This window comes from Triplophysa dalaica, chromosome 11 (genome assembly GCF_015846415.1).
Source record: "Triplophysa dalaica isolate WHDGS20190420 chromosome 11, ASM1584641v1, whole genome shotgun sequence".
In the NCBI taxonomy this organism is placed as follows: Eukaryota; Metazoa; Chordata; class Actinopteri; order Cypriniformes; family Nemacheilidae; genus Triplophysa; species Triplophysa dalaica.
This window is the reverse complement of record NC_079552.1, coordinates 16,595,478-16,614,870: the sequence shown is the minus strand read 5'-3', so window position 1 is coordinate 16,614,870 and position 19,393 is coordinate 16,595,478. Positions and strand designations below refer to the sequence as shown.

Genomic DNA, 19,393 nt, shown 5'->3' with positions numbered 1-19,393 from the left:
TGACAAAACTTGCCCGCAAGACTTCCATTATAAGTGCATTACTATTGTATAGACGCATACTTTGTTGAGTGACGAGTTCATATGATTGTCTGTTGCAATCAACGTCACCGATTCAATTTAAGTGAGCTCGACTTCCTAATCTGAATCATTCTTTTGAAAACACAAGATCATGTTTTGTTCCAACGGTGTTGCAAAGCGGTCCTTCCCGGCTCTCCCAACATGCGTTCAAACATAAAGCCATGCGGTCCCGGCATATTTAAATGCACTAGCTGCAACACAATAAAAACGTCTACTTTAATGCATGTAAATGCTCGATACCCTCTCTAAGCCCGTCTGATTGATGTTTCTAGGCTGATCTGCATAAATAAAATCCTGTGTGTCCAGAATACAGCCTGGGATCTGCGAGTTAGAACAGGCAAAACGGGCAAAGGATGAACTCCACGACAACAATCAGCGACGAGAAGACAGGAGAGGATCCTTAATCCCTGAGAATAATTGCCATGAAAAGGAGCATGGGTCCCAATACAGAACCCGTACTTATCCAGTTATTATTACTGTGGCTGAAAATCACTGCTAACTCTAGATACTATTTCCATCTGGCTTGATGTATGACACACAAAAACACACACACACGTATTATAATTATGCAACAGCAAGCGACCTCAGTTATGGTAAAGGGGACCTCTACATAACAAAGCACATACTAAATAAAAAAGAAGGAATGCAGGTGGGGAAACGGTTGTGGAAGACTGGAGATCTGGGGTGATTTCATATTTACCTTCTTCATGTTAGTGCCCAGATAACTCTTGGACTCTTCTTTGAATTGTGGCAATCTGTAGAAAAACAAAAACCGTCAACTTTCTTTGCATGCAAACGTTTTTACAGCATATATTATAACGTGTCATTTTCGCACGACTGGCGACACAAAACAAAGATTTGTTTGAGCAGTGCAACTAGGCATGTCAAAAAATTTGCTCAATAGCAACTAAAAACGAGCAAGGCAATACGCCTCTAAAGCCTCCATCTTTGTTGCCCAGGCCGTGACTTTTGACCCGCCCTGCCTGTTCATTAGCCGAATTAGATGGGTGACGCTCTCGTCCTCGAGCGCATTGTGCCCTTGTGTGCGTTTATATGTGGACGCTGCGGCTTTTCCTCGAGTGAGATGTTAGCGGCGGCTCGGGCGGGCTGGGAGAAAGCCGGCTCCTGATGTTAACTCCGCTCTGCGTTAATGGAGTGTTGTCTTGCCGGCTTGATTATGGGATGATCTGTGAGTCCAGCAGATTAACATCCCTAATGCTTTCAGCAGGCTGCTTAAGCCTCTTTCTGAGTACTCAATAAGATCCGCTGTTCATTACTCCGGCTCTCTCGACCACACACACACACACACACAGAGAGAGAGAGCACGTCCACAGCTTATTACCCTTAGGCACACACAGAAATACACACACTCATTATTAAGGCCTTTCACACCCTCATTGCAAGGCGACGTGGACAAGAGGGTCTGAGCAATAAGAACGTGCACAATGGGAGCAGCAAACTCAGGTTGTGTGAGAGTTTGTACGTGTGTGTGTGCGTCGCAGATTAAAAGATGCCATCAGCTGTAATTAAAAATGATCAACCCAAGCGGGACGTTTGCTTCGTGCGAAATTACAAAAACAAACAGGGGATGTTTATGTGCTTTAGAAACACTTTACTGTTGCTCGGATGCTTATTCTGCATGCAAAAATTATGCAACTACATTATCCTCATGTATTTGTTCCACATATGTGTGTGCGTTATACGTCGTCTAATCTATATGCAAATGGTAGAGTGAGATGTGCTCGGCGGTCTCATCTCCTCGTCTGTGCACGATGTGACTGGAAGTTTAATGCGAGTGCATACGCACCTCTGATAAATGCCACCCTATAATCATGTTATTGCATTAGAGCAGCAGTACACTATGACCTGCACATCAAGACGAAAGTTTTCTGCTCACTTTCGCTCTATTATAGCCTGAGTTATATATAAACCAAAAGAATATACAGATCTAGATATTCGATGATTAACGCTACATATCAAGAAAAATTAATCTCATGTGCACAAATAGCCGTTGGACATTATGCCCGGCTCCAAACATTCAGGCCTGATCTGGAAAGCCCTTGTAATTAGCCATGCCTTGCATTGTAGCTTTCACCTGTCCCTGTGTGTGTGGCAAGTTAAAAACCACCGGAGGTAATGGAATAGAGGACTGAGAGTGAAATCGGAGCCTGTTACGGAGACAGACCCGGTTCCTGTTGTGTTTGGTCTCAGGTCGGGTTTGATTATGTGAACGACAAGAACACGACTCTGTCTCTAATCCCCCCATTCCTCCGTCCCCTCGTCCATCCCTCTCTCTGGTTACCTGGAGAACAGCAGCTGCACCATGTCCACCAGCGTGTGTTCGGCTGATTTTCTCAGCAGCTCTGCGATGAGAAAACGAGCAAAAACAAAGAAAAACAATGGAGAGAAAGAAGAAAATGTTAAAGCAGGCCACAAGAGCAGCTCTGGGGCTCAGGGTCTGGTCTCTGTTTGGTCAGGATTAGAAAGGGGCTTTATTGTCGTCCTAGAAGCTCAGGACTATAAACTGATGAAGGCTTCTTCACGTATTGAAGAGTTTTACACTCTTAAGCATTCCTGAAAATGCACACATTTCTCAAATGCCTTGAATACAGTGCATTCATCATTTGTCAACATGCAGAATCTCTAGGTACCAAACCTATGACCAAGTAAGGGTACAGGAAGTAAAATATGCATTCTTTACTCGGTTTTCACATAATATTACTTACCGCTTAATCTCATTTCAAAGCAGATACGGAAACAGGACTGCATGATTTCACAAACCGATTCATTAGTCAGATGGGCTCCTACTGGAGTGAGCAGCAAAGTCCTCAAAACCTGGAAATGTATGGAAAGTTACTTGTACTGACGCCACTTATCTGGTAGCAAGTGTGAATAACATACAATTTATTTTCTTTATATATCATTTTTGGTAACACTTCAGTTTAAGAGGGAATTTTCACTATTAACTAGTTGTTCTTAGTATGCCTATTATTGGCTGTTTATTAGTACTTATAAAGCACATATTCTACATGACTATACTCCACATCCCTAATCCTACCCAATGCCTAAATCTAATAACTACCTTACTAACTTTTAAATAAGCCACAAATAAAGAGTAAATTGGGGAAAAGTCATAGTTAATGGTTTGGTAATAGCGAGAATGGCCCCCTATAAATGTGATAAATTTTTCTGTGTGTGATTTATTATATTTTAAATACATTCATTTGTGATTTTAAAAACACTTGCCAGAGGGTAGTACCATATACATCAATTTCAACCTTTGACCTGGACTTACTCAATCTCATTTATTTAAAATATTACTTTTCTTTGAACTTCAGGGGCTTTATGTATTAAACTTGCATGGTGCATCACTGATTTCTGAATTTTATTCCCGGACACGTGAATTTTTTCCATTATTTGTTTTGTAGTGCACAACAGTTTTTGTATAACTGGGTAAGCATGGTTACTGAATAGTTTATTATGTTTACGAATGTGTATATTTAGATGTATACAGTATGTTTTTGTATGTATGTATGTTTGTGTCTATATATATTAATATGTATGTATGTATATATATATATATATGCATATATATATGCATGTATATATAGTTCAATTATGGGTGTATCTATTCACTTATTTACTTCTTTCTATTTTTTGCTGGAATAGGGGGATTTGTTTTGAAATTGTGGAAAACATAAAATAAGAAATAAAAAAATATGTTGCATAGTGAAATGAAATATGCGCCTTAGTATGCACATCAGGCCCCAGACATCTTAAGTGCAGACTTGGATTTCCTTTACCTGGAGGATTTTCATCAGCACCACCTCATCGCTGGCGGGGTCGGTGCCCACAAACCTCGCGTGCGTGACGGCGTCAGCCATGTTCTCGATGCCCTCTGCTGCCCCTTCATGATTAGCATCTGTGGACGACAGAGACGACAAAATTTCAAACAAACTAAAAATATCCTAAAATGTGTCTTTCATTAATGCATCTGATTCGCAGCCGAGTAAGGTTTGCGCCTCATAATGACACGACCACGGTTACATGACTAATCTTACACAATTAACCTGGTCACTGGTTCATCCCCCACACCGGTATCAACTGACCGCGCTGCGTGTGAAGAGCGCCAAACAGCCATCTGACATCTAATCACCAGATGTGTGCTCTCGTGGTAGGCCTGCTAAATTGGCTGTCTAGGCAACGATGTTTTGAAACCCAAGCGGGGCCAGATAGCAGGCTGGAGCCGGGCTGTTTTTCTTTCCCATCGCCTTTAAAGAGCATTTCATTAACTAATAAGCGCAGGCTGCCTGGGGAGGAGGCCGGTGCGGTGACTGCAGGTAAAGCCTTGACACAAGAGTGCATTTCACTTATTAGCAGGCAAATAACAGACAGAGAGAGATTGAGACACACGCCGGCCTTTGGTCTGAACCCTGTGAGCACCTGCATAGTTATTAAGGTCTGTGTGTCAAACACAATGAACTCACTAATATTCGCCTGGTCATTGAATTTTAGAGCTTTAAATGATGAACCAATAGAATCAGAGTATCACTTATATAGAACTACATTAAGCCACGCCCCCTTTTTACTGGCGCTACCACTGTACGACTTTCTTATGAGTCTCAAAGAAGCATTTGGACAGGAATTTAGTCTGGATTTATCTGGATTAACCATGTATTTTGTATCGAGTAATTAATATTACGTATGAGCAAGCAGATTTCTTTCACTGCAACATCCAAATTCAAATGCGCCTTTCACATACGTGTCATTTTGAAAATACAAAAACCCTGCATGTTGTGATGTGCATCATTACATCAACCAAAGAAGCTCTCTAGCGGAAAATTCGCAGCCAGTCAATTGAACGGCCACGAAGAGGCGGGCCCACGATAAACACAGGACCCCCTTCCAAACAGCCGATCTCCACGGAAACAAGAGCCGCAGTCTATTCAGCACAACATCAGAAGTCATCTAAAATACTAATCCTCACTTGGCACGGGCTGCGCAGCCGAGCGGGAGATTCATTGTTGAAATAACTGACGTCTGGGTGGGGCTGGAGGGTCTTTGTGCATGTGTACGAGTGCGTGCATCAAAGAGGCTCAAACAGCTGTCATGTACTAAAAGGTTAAGCAAAAGTACATTCAGACAGCAGGGTGTCCCTCGAGCGAAAGAACTGCTCATCTCGGAAAAAGACGAGTGGTTTTAACCCTGAAAGGAGGTGTGCGTGGGTGCCGATCTGGCTCTGCGAGCCAAAGAAAATACAATATGTCTTTCTTACAGTGCAAGCTCAATTGCGGCTTTCATTAAATTTTTGTTTACACAAAAAACATCCTGCCATGGGATGTCAAACTAGGATCTGAAAGAACGATGTATATCTGAGCGTCTGTGTGTTGGCTGTTGTAGTTTTCAGCAGGATAAGTGGCTATGTAAGTGAGCCTTTGGTTTGAGGGCCGGTCTGGGAAAGAGAAAGCAGGAAAAGTGGGATCTGAATATCTGTCAATACGGCCGTCCCCCCGAGCCCACCGACCTCAGGCCTGAGATTGAGGGGAATTAGCCCATCACCAAACCAATTCTCTGAGAGTGTGTGTGTGTATTGGGCGACAGAGAGAGAGAGACCTCCCAGACGCTAAAGAGGCTCGGGTCTCACTGTACACAGTTAAGAGAAAAACACAAGCCCTGGGCAGGACTGCTATGGTTAGAAAACTGCTACTTGTGTTACACTTACCAGATGAATGTTTGGTTTAAAAGGTTGGCCTATGCAAAAATGTTGACGTGCAAAAAAAAGCGGGTCCTAAAGTGGCCATGTAGAAGAGGTAATTACTACCAGTTTTTCCTAATCCCTAGGAACCAATTGGAAATGAAGCCAGGATCAGTGCATTTCTTTGTCTGGTCAATAGATGGCAGCATTCTGTCTCTGTACCATACAAGGCAGTGAGCTGAACAGTCAATCTCCAAAGCCACTTGAATAAATCCTCCTGGGAGCCAACAATTCACTTTCGTCCTCTGTAGAGGTGATTTGCTTGTTACTCTATAATTTATCTAAAAATGTTTGACAACACAAATGATAAATTTATGGAGAGAGAAGCAGCAGTTAGTTTGTTATTAACTTGTAAGTGGCATTTGTTTTAAACTGAAATAAACATCACAAGAACAGTTCAGTGGAGAGTAAAGACACCCAATTCTTACCAGGGACATTTTCGTATGTTTCAAAGACAATTGGGATAGTTCACCCAAAAATAAAAACGGTCATTATTTACTCACCTTCTTGTCATTTCAAACCTGTTTGACTTTCTTCTGCAGAACACAAAATAACATATTTTGAACAATGTACAGAACAGCGGCGGCACTCTTCACTTCTCTATGCAAGTGAATGGGTGCCAGATAACAACATTCTTTAGAATATTTTCTTTTGTGTACAGCAGAAGAAAGAAAGTGGTACGGGTCCAAAATGACAAGAGAATGAGTGAATGTAGAAGGAACTTTCATTTTTGGGTGAAATATCACTTTAATAAGATGAAAACAACTTTTAAAGATTCAAAACTTGGCAAGTTATAACCTTTATTACCACAAATTTATATTGTATAATAAGTTGCCATTACAAGTGTTTAATGTAAACTTTCAATACTTTTAAGTATAAACGCTACAGTAAGATTTTTTTTGGTCAAGATTAATGCACATTTTTTAATAGACTGGGGGAAAAATAACAAATAAAAATTGTGTATAGTCATCATTTTAGTCATTTTAGTCTTGATGTGTTTTATAGAAGACGTACAATATGATTCAGCCAATAATTGTAAATAAACAAATGTTCCGAAGAACTTGATCAAACAACATTTCAAAACATTCAGGTCCCAGGAGGCTAAAGCAGGTGCATTGCATCTCACCCGCTCAACATACTACAAAACTTTTGGACCCCAGCAGCGTGACGCTGAGCTGTGACAGAGCTTTTAACGGGAGAACTATAGCGTCTGCTTGTATGTCGATGGAATGATAATTGGGAGTAATGATAATGTCACTCTTCATGGCAGATTAGTGGAGTCTGAATGAGCATTACCCGTCAGTCAGCACACAGCCTCTCACATACCTAAAGGTCATTTAATCACACACTCATACGAGTGCATTAATATGTCACGCTCGGCAGGAGTGCTCACCTGGGATTAGCACAGCTCTGACAGTGTGTCTCTGCGTACGTGTGTATGTGAGGGAGACCGAAAGATGAACCGAATGTACAAGCTATAGCTCTACATGGGACAAAAAAATATTTTGTATGTCCCAAAAATGACACTGGGTTATTTACGTTAATACACTATTATAGGCTGACCTGAACCAATAAGACAAAGCACATAACTTCTCTAACATGAGAGCATGACAGATCTTATCCTAAAAACAAGGAGGGCCAAGATTTGGGGAACTACAGAGAAGGTTGCCATAGTAACCCTCTCTCAGCATCCTGATGAGACGCTGGCATCGAGGGGGATTAGGAACCGTGGGGGATCTGGAGTGACAGAAGCTGTCAGGGTGTCCATGAGGACTCATTTATTTGATTCGGGGAATGCGTTTTATTTACTTTAAGTGTGATTTTGATGGAAACCTAACATCAAACTACATCTTCAGATATGATCACCTATACTTGTTGATTGATTTATATACTGTTTGATTGATATTATATTGTATACATAGAAGTCTAATATACAAAAAGTTGAATTTCTGGAATATCTCTGAACTACATGGTAGTGGACCATCTTTAACTCTTTGGTTTATAAAACCTGTCTGAGATTGTGCAAAGCACACAGCTGCTTGACAAGTGTTGTGATTGTATTTATTCAACAACTCTGACTATTTATGGGAGGGGGAAGAAAAATTTGCGTCGGCTAGCATCTGGAGTGTGATGCTTGTTTTACATCTTGGACGGTCACCGGCAGCATCTGGCCTTATGTCTCTAATGAGGACGAGGACAATTTGTGCTTATCAGCGGAATGCAAGATCCTGGAAACATGGTTCACCCATCAGGAACACAACCTTTCACACCAGATAGATCAAAAGTGCTTCCAGAATTTAAAAATCTCCTAACAACTAGGGATGTGCGCTACGACTAATTTGACAGTTGTTTAAACAAAAGTTTTGTAACCTTGTAGTCGACTAGCCTAAAACTATGAATGGCCAAGAAGGAGTCCAAAAACTTTGAGCAGGGGCCAATGTAAGACATTTTAAAGACTAAAGAATGTAGGCTATTAATCAAATGTTCATATACAATATTTAATGTAACTAAAACAGGCATATGTGATCCACTTTCCTAAGTTATGATCATTAATATTTCTGCATATGCTGATGCGCCAACCCTGCCTGGATTGTTTAGCAGATGCAAGAAGGGACTCGATGAGCATTTGTTTGCTTTGCCTGGTCTGTGTCTGGGCTTAAAATATGTAGCCTATAAAAAAAATCTAGTTTATTCATTTCATTCAAGTCCATTTTTATGACTCTAAAAGTTAAAAAAAACAATAATAATCAAATTAAATTAAATTTGAGTAAAAGCGTGTCTACTACACTGAAATCATGCAACTTTAAATATTTAATATCAATTAATTAAAAGCTTAAAAATAATGTTTCATTATTTGTTTATTTAAAAGATGTTGAATAAAAAAAAAACTTTTTTAATTATGTCGCAATTGAAGTTGCCTACAAGATATAATTAGTGTAGCCTATAGCCTATCAGCAAACACTGCAGTCTACATTATATCTCGTTTTTATCATTCATAAAGCAAAGCAATGCGTTTAAGAAAAAAGCGAACCGAAAACAAATGGACAAAAAGTACAGAACAAGAACGCATCTGATCTCGCGCAGAGGAAATGAAATCGCTGCCAATAAAGCATACTGCCCATATTAGTTTATTTATAGAACCATGCATAGACTAAACACTCGAGTCCGCATGCGATAATGATGTTAATATTATTTTACATGTTCTTGTTGAGGAAATGCAAGCATTATGCTCGGATGAAAGTCGGCTCAATGTTTTTGAACAATAACTCTGTGTGCGGAATCTGCGCAAACACTGCAAGGGCACACAGATAACAGTGCTAAGCGATCATATTTATTCAAGCACTTTTTTCTGATAAACATATACAAAGAAATTTCTAAGTTCTGTGAATCTAGAGGCTAAGACATTCTCATCTCAGTTTTATTGAGTGGGCTCAAGATGCATTCAATGCATTTACAGCTCATTCAAAAAAGCCATTAAATAACATCAGTCCGTCTTTCATGCATTTGAAATATTTAAATATTGATATTCATTATTAAGTAATTGGTTAACATAACTGTATAGAGCTTTAGATCATTATCTACTTTTTCGTTTTATGCCTGCATTCTGTGTTTCTGACAAATTTTCCGCATCGCGGCAATAAGAACCCAATACAGTATGGTTACTCTTGGTAATTTAAAAGGTTTTTAAACAAAACATTAAAATGAAAGTCATTTAAAGTATAGTATTTTGTGTAATGTTTTTGTGTAATCGACTGTTGTTTTCACTGTTGACTAGTCGGAGCTTACAGTTTAAACGACTAGTTGATTAGTCTCGCACATCCCTACTAAAAACTTTACATTGAAGAATGGCCTGAGGTGTAGTATTACAAACTTCTGGCAACTAAAGTGATGATAATAAGTATTTTACAAGGTAAAATGACTTTTTCTTGTGATACTTGACTGATGTGTCTTTATATTCGTCACCGTTCTTAAAATCTGTTTTTCTCAAATTTCCGTTCCTGAAAATCATACAGATCAGCCAACATCCCATAACCATAACTCTTGATACATACTAGGTATGAAATGAATAAAAACAGATTTGGAAAGGGCTTGAAATATGGTATAAAAGCTTAAAAATGTGATTGGTTTTCCCAGATCCCATCTCAGATGGGATTGTACAATATCATTGATATCAGCGTTATTATTAATTTACCTGGCATTTGAGATTTTCCGAAAAGACAACACAATGACATATTAACCTATTGATCACGTGTTCACAAATTTGCAGGTCAGAGTTCACCAAATTTGAACATAAGGATGCAGCAGATACATTTGAAATTTGAAACAAATCACACAAGACTGAATAAATTAAAATGAAATTGTCATTCTAAAACTGCTGGGTGGTTTAAACCCATGGTTGGATGAAACATGGATAAATCCAACTATTTATGCTGAGTTGTTTCAAGCCATGGCTGGGTCCAATGTGAATATTTTCGGATCAATTTAACTCTGATGTTCAGTTTGTTCACATTTAACCCAACCTTGGGTCTAAACAACCCATAGGTTGGGTAAATTATTTGATGTTTTAATGACAGTAATTGGAATTAACTTTTTGTCAAAATACTGACAGTTGACAGTATTTTTTATCTAGATTACTGTATCTACATCCCCATGTTACTTTGGTCCCTAGAACCTGGTTGGGAGCCTCCTCTAATGTACATCTAGTCTATTTTTGATCCAATTAAAATATCTTATTTTTGATCCAATTAAAAGATCTTATTTGCTAATAAAAATAGGCAGCACATCTCTAGCAGGCACCTAGTAAAGGCGAAATCTTGAACAAGCAGGCATAATAAAAGCTTACCTATGAGGCCATATGACAAGAACTTGTTGACCGAAGTGAGAGCAAGGCCTGTGATTGGTCCAGTTGTGTCCTCCGAGCGGACCACCTCCAGAAAGGGTCTAAGGAACACATTGGGCTCCACATCAGAAAGATCTGGAAAGACAAGTCACAAGGTCAAGAGAAAAGCCACGGCTGGTATAAACACATGACAGATGAGACATCAGCTGTTCATCTTGTAGCACTAATTATTCAATAGTTTAGAACACCTTATTAATCAGAATTGTATGTACATGAACAATGATTTCTTAGAGGCGAGTCAGATGATATTATAAAGTTGTGTGCGTATGTGCACAACAAGATGTAATTGAGAGAAAGCGAGAGCGGGTTTAGCACGGGCTGTTTCTTATTCACCTTGGTCGAGTTGGGTATCTTATTACAACTCTGTTTCCAAAAGCTCTTTTTTAAAGCAGCTGTGTAGGATGTAGGATTTAGCATTAATGAAAATGACTGAACTGGCTGGGGTGGGTGGACACTGAAGGAACAGCTGCTGGGAAAATGAAAGCCTCTCTCTCATCATTCGGGATGCACCCATACCACACCGACAGCATAAGAGTAGCCATACTTTCTTTTTTGTTTAAATCGCAGTAACCGATACTAGTATTTTTTGAAATGCTGTAATTTTAAAGATGGTAGTACAGCGGAAAGATTGCTAGAATACATGCATTACTTAAAAAGCATATTTATTTTTTCTTACAGACACAGTTTGCCATATAATGGTGTCAATGGTGTCATTATAAACTTGCGTGTTTTCCTTGGACGTTGTTAAAAGATTTGATTTTGAACTCTTTGGCTCTAAACAGAACAAAAAAAGTACAAAAGTAACGCGGCATAAACGTCACCAAAATTCCAAGTCACATGATAGCTTAATGTGAGGAGGTTTGCGGTTCACTAAAAAAATCTTCATGTCATAATTCTTAAATCAAATATGGCATAAGAGTTTCGACTTAAATTTCAGTTGGTTTGTTACGTAAGGCTAACGTTTGACTTCAGAACACTCGATTGGAGATAAACATGTACTGTATACACTTAAATTAAAAAAGTATCTTTTAATCTACACATTACGTCCCATATAGTAATTCCTAATAAAAAATAGCAGACTCAAAGAAACAAATGCCCAGATGCACAATTTGAACACAGGCCTCAAGCTTTGAGTTTATTGATAAGCTCTTATAAGAAATAAGCCCAAATCCGCGACACATAAAGCCGTAATCTAACAGAGCCAACCAAACACAGCTGCGGCCGAGGATGCAACCCACTTCATTATCTACGCCATGCTCTTTATTTGTGGATGGGAAAGCACCCCGGGCCAATCCACCCGGCTTGGGGAACAGCTCCTCTGAGAGAAGCGGCGAAAGGGGGGCAAGGGCCACAAAATACAAACCAGGTAAAATAACAATGGAAAAATTAGTGGAGTCACGAAAACCTGCCGCAAGTGTCGATCTGAGGCGCTGCTCCCCATAGCAATACTGAGCGGATTAGGGCTTCCCCGAACAGCTACTTTGACGCAAAAAACAACTTGTGACTTCAAAGCTTGCGACGAGCCTCAGCCAATTTTACAGAGCGCACACATGACTGCTGAGTATTAGCTTGTGATATCTAATATGCCTTCGGCTTGTTTGGAGATAAAATATAAAATGATTTGAAAATTTCCACACTTTGTCTTATCCCCAGCCAGGTTGCTTCTAGACTCCCTTCCAAAAGCAAATCTTACTTTGGGGGGACTTGATGTTTTCTTTGTATTCTCGGGGGAAAAAGCCTCGGTCCTACGGTGAAAACGTTTTGACACTGTTGCGGTATCTGATAACAGGGGTCCCAGGCTTAGCCAGAGTTTATGAAAGAAAAATCAAGGACGGAAAAAGAATAACAAAAGTAACTTCTAAGATCAAGTCGGCGAAATGTTTGCGAAGCTTCGAAAACACAGGACAAAATAACAAACCGTTTCATCAACCTCTGAAACTTTTAAAGATGGGCTTAGACTATATTACTTTACAGTGGAAAGGGGAGCGTGAATTGTGGGGGGTGATGAAGGGAAAGGGATCTCAAATGAATCTGTCAATAGAGGCTAATAAAGTCTTCATCAGAGGCGATCACCCCATAAGTGCCACCTTCACTGCAGCTAGTCTCTCAGATTGGAGAACTCAATTGTGTTGTATTGATCCGGCCGGCCATCGGCAAGCAGAGGCATTCCATCAGCGGCCCGCCTGTCTCCCTCCCCCCACGTGCGACAATCTTCCTAAATAAAGGCTAAATATGACTCGGTACTTCAGAGCAATCTCCAGGACCCCGCAAGGAAATAAAGAAATCGAGGTGTTGGATCATGATGGTGAGACAATCACGGCGTAACCAGGGTGACCTCTGTGTGACATTGCCAAAAATGAAAACGGGATTAAAGTCGGCCACCCATCCATGTTTGCTTCGGCTAAGGGTTTTGAGTCTAGAAGTATGCGAGTGTCCTTGGAGAACAACCTCAGAGAGCAACGACATGGCACGGCTACTAACAATCTCCCAGAAGGTTCAACGCCTCTGTATAACTAGCAGAAGAACTGTTAGTATAAATGAATGCCACATTGAGATATTTAACGCTACATGTTAACAGATTTCACAAACACCCCACTGATGTACTACAGAATGTGTCTCTACTTTGTTTTTGGATATGCATGGTGTACACACTCAAACATTGATGAATGGATTGGGTCTGGTTTAAAAGCAGACCTGTGCAGCCGAGTGTGTCTGGTACTACAGCAAATAGCCCCAGACCCATGGCCCCTGGGAGGGCCCAGAGCAAAAGACGCTGCTTCCACACATTACACATGCACATGTATTGGCACTGGTGCAGAAAGGGCTAAAAACAGAGGACAGTTTAAGCGGTTGAGGGTCTAAACTGTCAATGAACAAAGCGTTAGGGCCCGGTTGAGGATAGCATTGAGAAAGCACATTAAAATTTAAAACGGTCTTCAAGAACATATCCGGAGAAGATGAAATGGGTCTTAGAAGGCACAGAGCTGGTAGATCACGGGTAAACAATTGGCTGAATATAATGCAAATGTTGTTTAACATGGTTATGATATAAAGTAACAGTTCACACAAAATTTTTAAATCTGTCATCATTTACTCACGCTCAAGTTGTAATAAACCTGTGTGAATTTATTTCTTACGAACACAGAGAAAGATATTTGGAAGAATGCATGTAAGCAAACAGTTATTGGCCACCACTGACCGCTATAGTAGGAAAAATTCCTTTATAACTTTTAACATTGTTCTGCTGAACACAAAAGAAGATATTTTAAAGATTTTTGGAAAAGTAAACAGTTCTGGGGCACTTTTGACTACCATTATCATTTTTCCTACTATAAAAAAAACATTCGTCCAAATATCCTTCTCTGTGTTCATCAGAACAAAGAAATGTATATAGATTTGGAACAACTTGAGGGGGAGTAAATGATGACAGAATTTTCACTTTGGGTTGAACTGTCCCTTTAAGGTGGTGATGTTAATTGAATATACACTAAGGATGGGCAGTATATGATTTAATAAACTGTGCAACAATAAAAAGTAGTCAACCAGTAGTTTATGTTAGTCCATTTATACAGCGGTAGACATATTTGCACAATTATTACTATTATTGAGTCACATTGAGAAATTAATGGTGTCAATTTTGAAGCTTACCAAACATTTTATGATACTCCTTTTTAATTTTTTTATTTAAGTCTTATATATTGTAACATAGGCAGTTATTTTAACACTCATGTCAGAATTTTAGACGTGTTATAGCATCCACCCCAGAGAGTACACTGTATTGGTGGGTCATTATACAAAGACTTTGAATAGTCTATCGTCTGCATTACCAAGGTAAAAATGCTCACAAACGATCCTGTATCCAGTTTCCCAAACTGTCAGAGATTTCCCCCTGTAGTAAATGTAACTGAGCCACCACAGACACATTAGAATTCCAGAAGTGCCACATGTTACACCATGCAAACTAGAAAAGGCAATTTTGTGTGTGTGCGTGTGCGTGCGTGTCATTGCTATTCAGAGCAGCAATGATTAGACTACACCAGCAGTAATACAAACAGTGGCTGACTCTCAGTACTAGACTTGCTGGGCCTTTGTATTTGCTTAATTTAATCACAAAGGAGTGAATAACTTAATTTGTCAGGCAGCGATGTCACATATTTTAGTCAATTACATGGGCCGAGTGCCTTGTGTCAGGCTATAAACAGCTACACTGCCCTTTACTGTTAAGACTTCAATATTACAAAAATAAATGAATGAAATTACTCAAAGAATAGCACACGACTGCTGTTACTGTAGAATTCAGTACATTTAAATACATGCACTTATGGCTTCATTCCAAAACCTAGAAAGCTTTGCTGTGTATATAAAAAAGAAATTCTTAAAATATATTTCTACTAAGCTCATTGCAGTGATACAAGAGATAAATGTAGAAAAGGCTTTGAATTGGCTTTGCTAGAATCATAAATTGAATTAATGAACAGTCTATTTAGTCGATGCATTAAAAAGAACAAGAGTCACTCGTTTATTTCTGCACTTTCTGAATGAATCCCACCACCCCGTACACTCTGTAGTCTGTAACCTGCCCAATACAGACAAGCACCAAATGAGACTCAATTGAGATACAGTTCACGGGCTCACAGTTAAAATTACCTCCAAACAAAATGACCCCCAGACCACGAGGGTTGCAAACAGGGGCGAGCGAGGGGGGTTGGGGAGGTGCAGTAAGGGATCATCCCGTGACCAACCCAGCAGCCCAAAACCAAATACTGATGGTTATTGATCTGCTAGAGGAATTAGAGTCGGGCCTTTCCAGCAGCCTGCTTTAATGCTGTAGGAGAGGGACGAACTAACAAGGCCAGCACGGCTAAAACAAACCCAGGGAGACTTCTCATCTCAGGCCCCGACCACAGGCTGATCCATCTTTGGGGAGGAGTTTGACGCATGTCAACGCGCTTCTCGTCCGCCCGCGCTCCTCACTCCTGTCTCTTGAAGAAAATTGGCACTTGTCGAAGGGGGCAATTAGGTTGTAACAATGTTATGGAACTCCATATGGTCGCTCGGTACGACCCGCGCTGGTCTTTTATAAATGCGCAGAACAATGCTCACCACAACCTAAACAGGCAATTTGAAAGCCCCAGAGAAATTAAAACTTTTCCAAGAGCTTTAACTCGTTGAAGTTTTTTTTCCCCTTACAGCGTGATATCAGAGCAGTATTTTAGCATGAGGGGGATGAAATATTGCTCACATTTATATTGTTGAGCTGCATCTGAATTTTCCTCTAATCAAACACAAAAAGGTAGCATTGAAAAGTATATATTGAAAACATTTAATCCATAAAAATGTTATACACTGGCAGATTCAAAGGTGCACGTTTGTATCAGTTGGACACTGCTAGCACAGCGCTCAAAAAACTAACATGACAGTTTAGACATGACTAACATGAAAATTTACAAAACAATGCATTAAAAATAAAGTTAATGTTGTGATGCATCAAGCATCTGGTTCTTCAAGTTCAAAGCTTTTTAACATTATCTAAACTAATAAACAATGGTCTGCCAAAGTGCTCCTACGTTGAACTTCTCTTCACCGGGCAAAAAGCACGACGAGCAGCGTGTTTTTTATGTGAGGCATGAGAAAGTGACAGCACAGCACTACCTTCACTTCACAAAGATAAACAACTGGCCTGTTTAGCTAGCCCTCAACCCTAATCCTAGCCTCTACTGCACCTCATCACTCTCTCCCGCTCTCTACGAGCGGCCCAGGCTTTGTTTGCTGCACCTTGAGGCTGATAATAAAAAAAGTGCCGAAGAGATTTTGAGTGACAAAAGCAAACAAATAAACAGCAGGGCTGAGGCCGACCTTTGACCTAAGGGGCTTTGTTCAAATCGCCCTGCAGTCATTTCGAGCAGATTCAAACGCTGCTGGGTTTGACAGGGGTGAAATGCTGCGAGTGTGAGAATGAGTATAAGAAGTAAAGGTGCTAATTTTTCTTTTTTAATTTAAGTGCACAATATCTACATTTTACCTGTCTGTGCTGATAAACCAACTATCAGAAGCTGATTCTTTTTCTTTTATATTAGGCTTCGCTACATCTTGTTTTGATCAGCTTGTTTATTGCTTTTGCAACCAGCTAAACATCAGTTCAGTTTCTAAATTGGTTGACTGAAAACATATGAGATTAAGATTCTGGTTTGAATGAACGTCAAGTAGAATTGTTGGATAATTTGAGAATCATTACATGCCAATTACAGAGCAGTTAAAAGAATGTTTATAACCATTATAACGGTTGACTTCTTTTTAAATGTCAAAATCATTTGATATCTTTAAAATCATCGAATACAAAAGCACTGGTATACAGCTAAGAGCAACTTTAGCAAAGACAAAATCTGACGTAAACATTTAAATGTGGAAACGTGAATTTTCTATAAAGCTGCTTTAAATATCTACTGTGAAAAGTTGCTACACAATTAAATGTGAACTTGTTCAGGGCTCCACACTAACTTTTTTTACTCTGATCACTGTAGCAGAAAATTCATGGGCACACCTTCATCAGCCTTGCAATGCATTTATTGAAATTGACTTTGATAATAAATAGACTTAACTCACAGAAATTACGATGAGCAGTTTTATTTTAATTTCAGAGGGATATGACATAACTCAATACGAGGGTCATACGCAGACGTTTTGATAATTCTGTGCCAAAATATTGAAAAAATGCGTTTACATTTGTACAGAAATGTTAGCATGTGTGAATGAGTTAAAATAGTTTTAAAATACTACCCGTCTATACATTTAACTGCAAGTGGCAGTGGTTTGGTTCTGCTCGTTGCTTACAAAGCGTACAGAGAAGCTTTAAGTGCTACACTACTGTTTGAACTCTAAGTACACCAGACCAAACTCAGAATTCAAATGAACCAACAGAAAATGTCCACGTCATTTTGTATGAAAAAGCATATGTTTTATTGTGTATAGTGTTAAAGCAAAACGAAAGGTCCCGTATTAGGTTCTCATTTTGAATTAATTATATATTAAGGACAATTTTCGTCATATTCACAACACAATGTAAAGATAACTTCACATAAAACTTAAAAATTCTTGATCTGAACGGATTGGAAATGATTCAGCGCTGTCTCAAGTAATCAACAGATAAACGGCGTGTTCTGAACTCTTCAGAGTCCTTGGTTAGATTCGAATTAAACGTCTCAAATATCAAATTGTTCGTCCCCAGGCTCAAAAAATCTGTCACAGCAAACAGCGAATCGTAGTAATGCGCTCACTAGTAAAAATACTAGAAGAGTAGTTGTAAAAATTGTTTGCACCATTTGGTCGCAGTCTGGAGCCCTGTTGTGTTTAATTTATATTTTAATATTTTTTTTTATCTTACCTCAATACTAGATCCTAGTGTGTGCTGATCAAGTACTTTAGGGGAAATACATAAAACCAACAAGAGGGACCCGATCCAAAAAACATGCATTCACAAACCATGACTTCATTAGTGGCCCTTCCCTGCCTGGCTTGCACCTGTTATCCTGCAAATAAAATGTATTTTGTATGCTGCATACTTTGAACAGAAGCCACATTATTCCGGCTGACCACAGAGCAGAGCGGAGCTGGCCGCTGAAGAGCGGGTCTGGCTGTACAGTAATGCGTTTCACAGCTTGCTGTCTGCTCATGATGGATGGACTCCTGCTCCAAAATACGTTACGCTCAATCACCTTATAAATAACGGATGTTTTATCATGCTGAATTAAAACATTTGAGAGATGGCAAGCGTAAGGATTCCAGTTCCGCTGTGCGTGAGCGCGTCTCCGCCGAACGCTTCCTGAGGAATGTGCTGCTGAAGGTTTCTTCCTGTGCACTGCGATGGGAAGTCTTCGGGATGCATGTGACTGCATCCTAGCAGAAGTTGATTTAGTGACGTGCTGGCAGCATGATGTGGCGTAACGTTTCAATTGCAATAAATTAACAATGGTGCACATTTACAATGTCACTTAAAGGGATAATTCGATCAAAAATGAAAATTCTGTTGTCGTTTACTCACCCTCTTGTCAATTCAAACCTGTTTAAATTTCTTTGTTCTGCTAAACACAAGGAAGATGTTTGGAAGAATATCAGTAACCAGACATATCTCCTCCCCCCATTGACTCCAATAGTATTTTTTCCCCTACTATGGCAGTATATGGGGAATGAGATCTGTTTGGTTATCGACATTCTTCCAAATATCTTCTTTAGTGTTCAGAAGAACAACGACAATTATACAGGTTTGGAACAACTTGAGGGTGAGTAGTATCCCTTTAATTTACTCACGTTGAACCAACCCAACATTACACTTTTCTTTGGTGGAACACAAAATGTAAGGCCTATTGTTAGTGACCACAAAATCAAAAAATGTGAAAACTTCCTGGTGTCGTGAGAAAGAGCAAAATTATGTTTGTTGAAACAAACTCATTAACTAATAGCGCTGACAGCTCGTTGATGAGACCATCATTTAAAATGGCTACATAATCGCTGGAGTCATCCACAGACAAGACGTTCTCTTCCCGATAAGTATTACACACCAAACACACTCTCCTATCCAGTCAGATCCAACCCTATCGTTTTCATGCCGATATAGGGGAGCGCTTCAGATTCACCACTCAGTGGACACGGTGTGTCCTTCAGCT

General features: G+C 39.6%; 1 protein-coding gene across 1 annotated transcript in view; it reads right to left on the bottom strand.

The window, feature by feature from the left end:
- The window catches only part of gbf1 (golgi brefeldin A resistant guanine nucleotide exchange factor 1), a 71,419-nt gene that overhangs the window by 23,787 nt on the left and 28,239 nt on the right, over nucleotides 1-19,393 (bottom strand). The window contains 5 exon segments of the mRNA XM_056760187.1: nucleotides 779-833; nucleotides 2,381-2,441; nucleotides 2,805-2,913; nucleotides 3,882-4,000; nucleotides 10,677-10,808. Of these exon segments, the coding sequence (XP_056616165.1) occupies nucleotides 779-833; nucleotides 2,381-2,441; nucleotides 2,805-2,913; nucleotides 3,882-4,000; nucleotides 10,677-10,808 (476 nt within the window).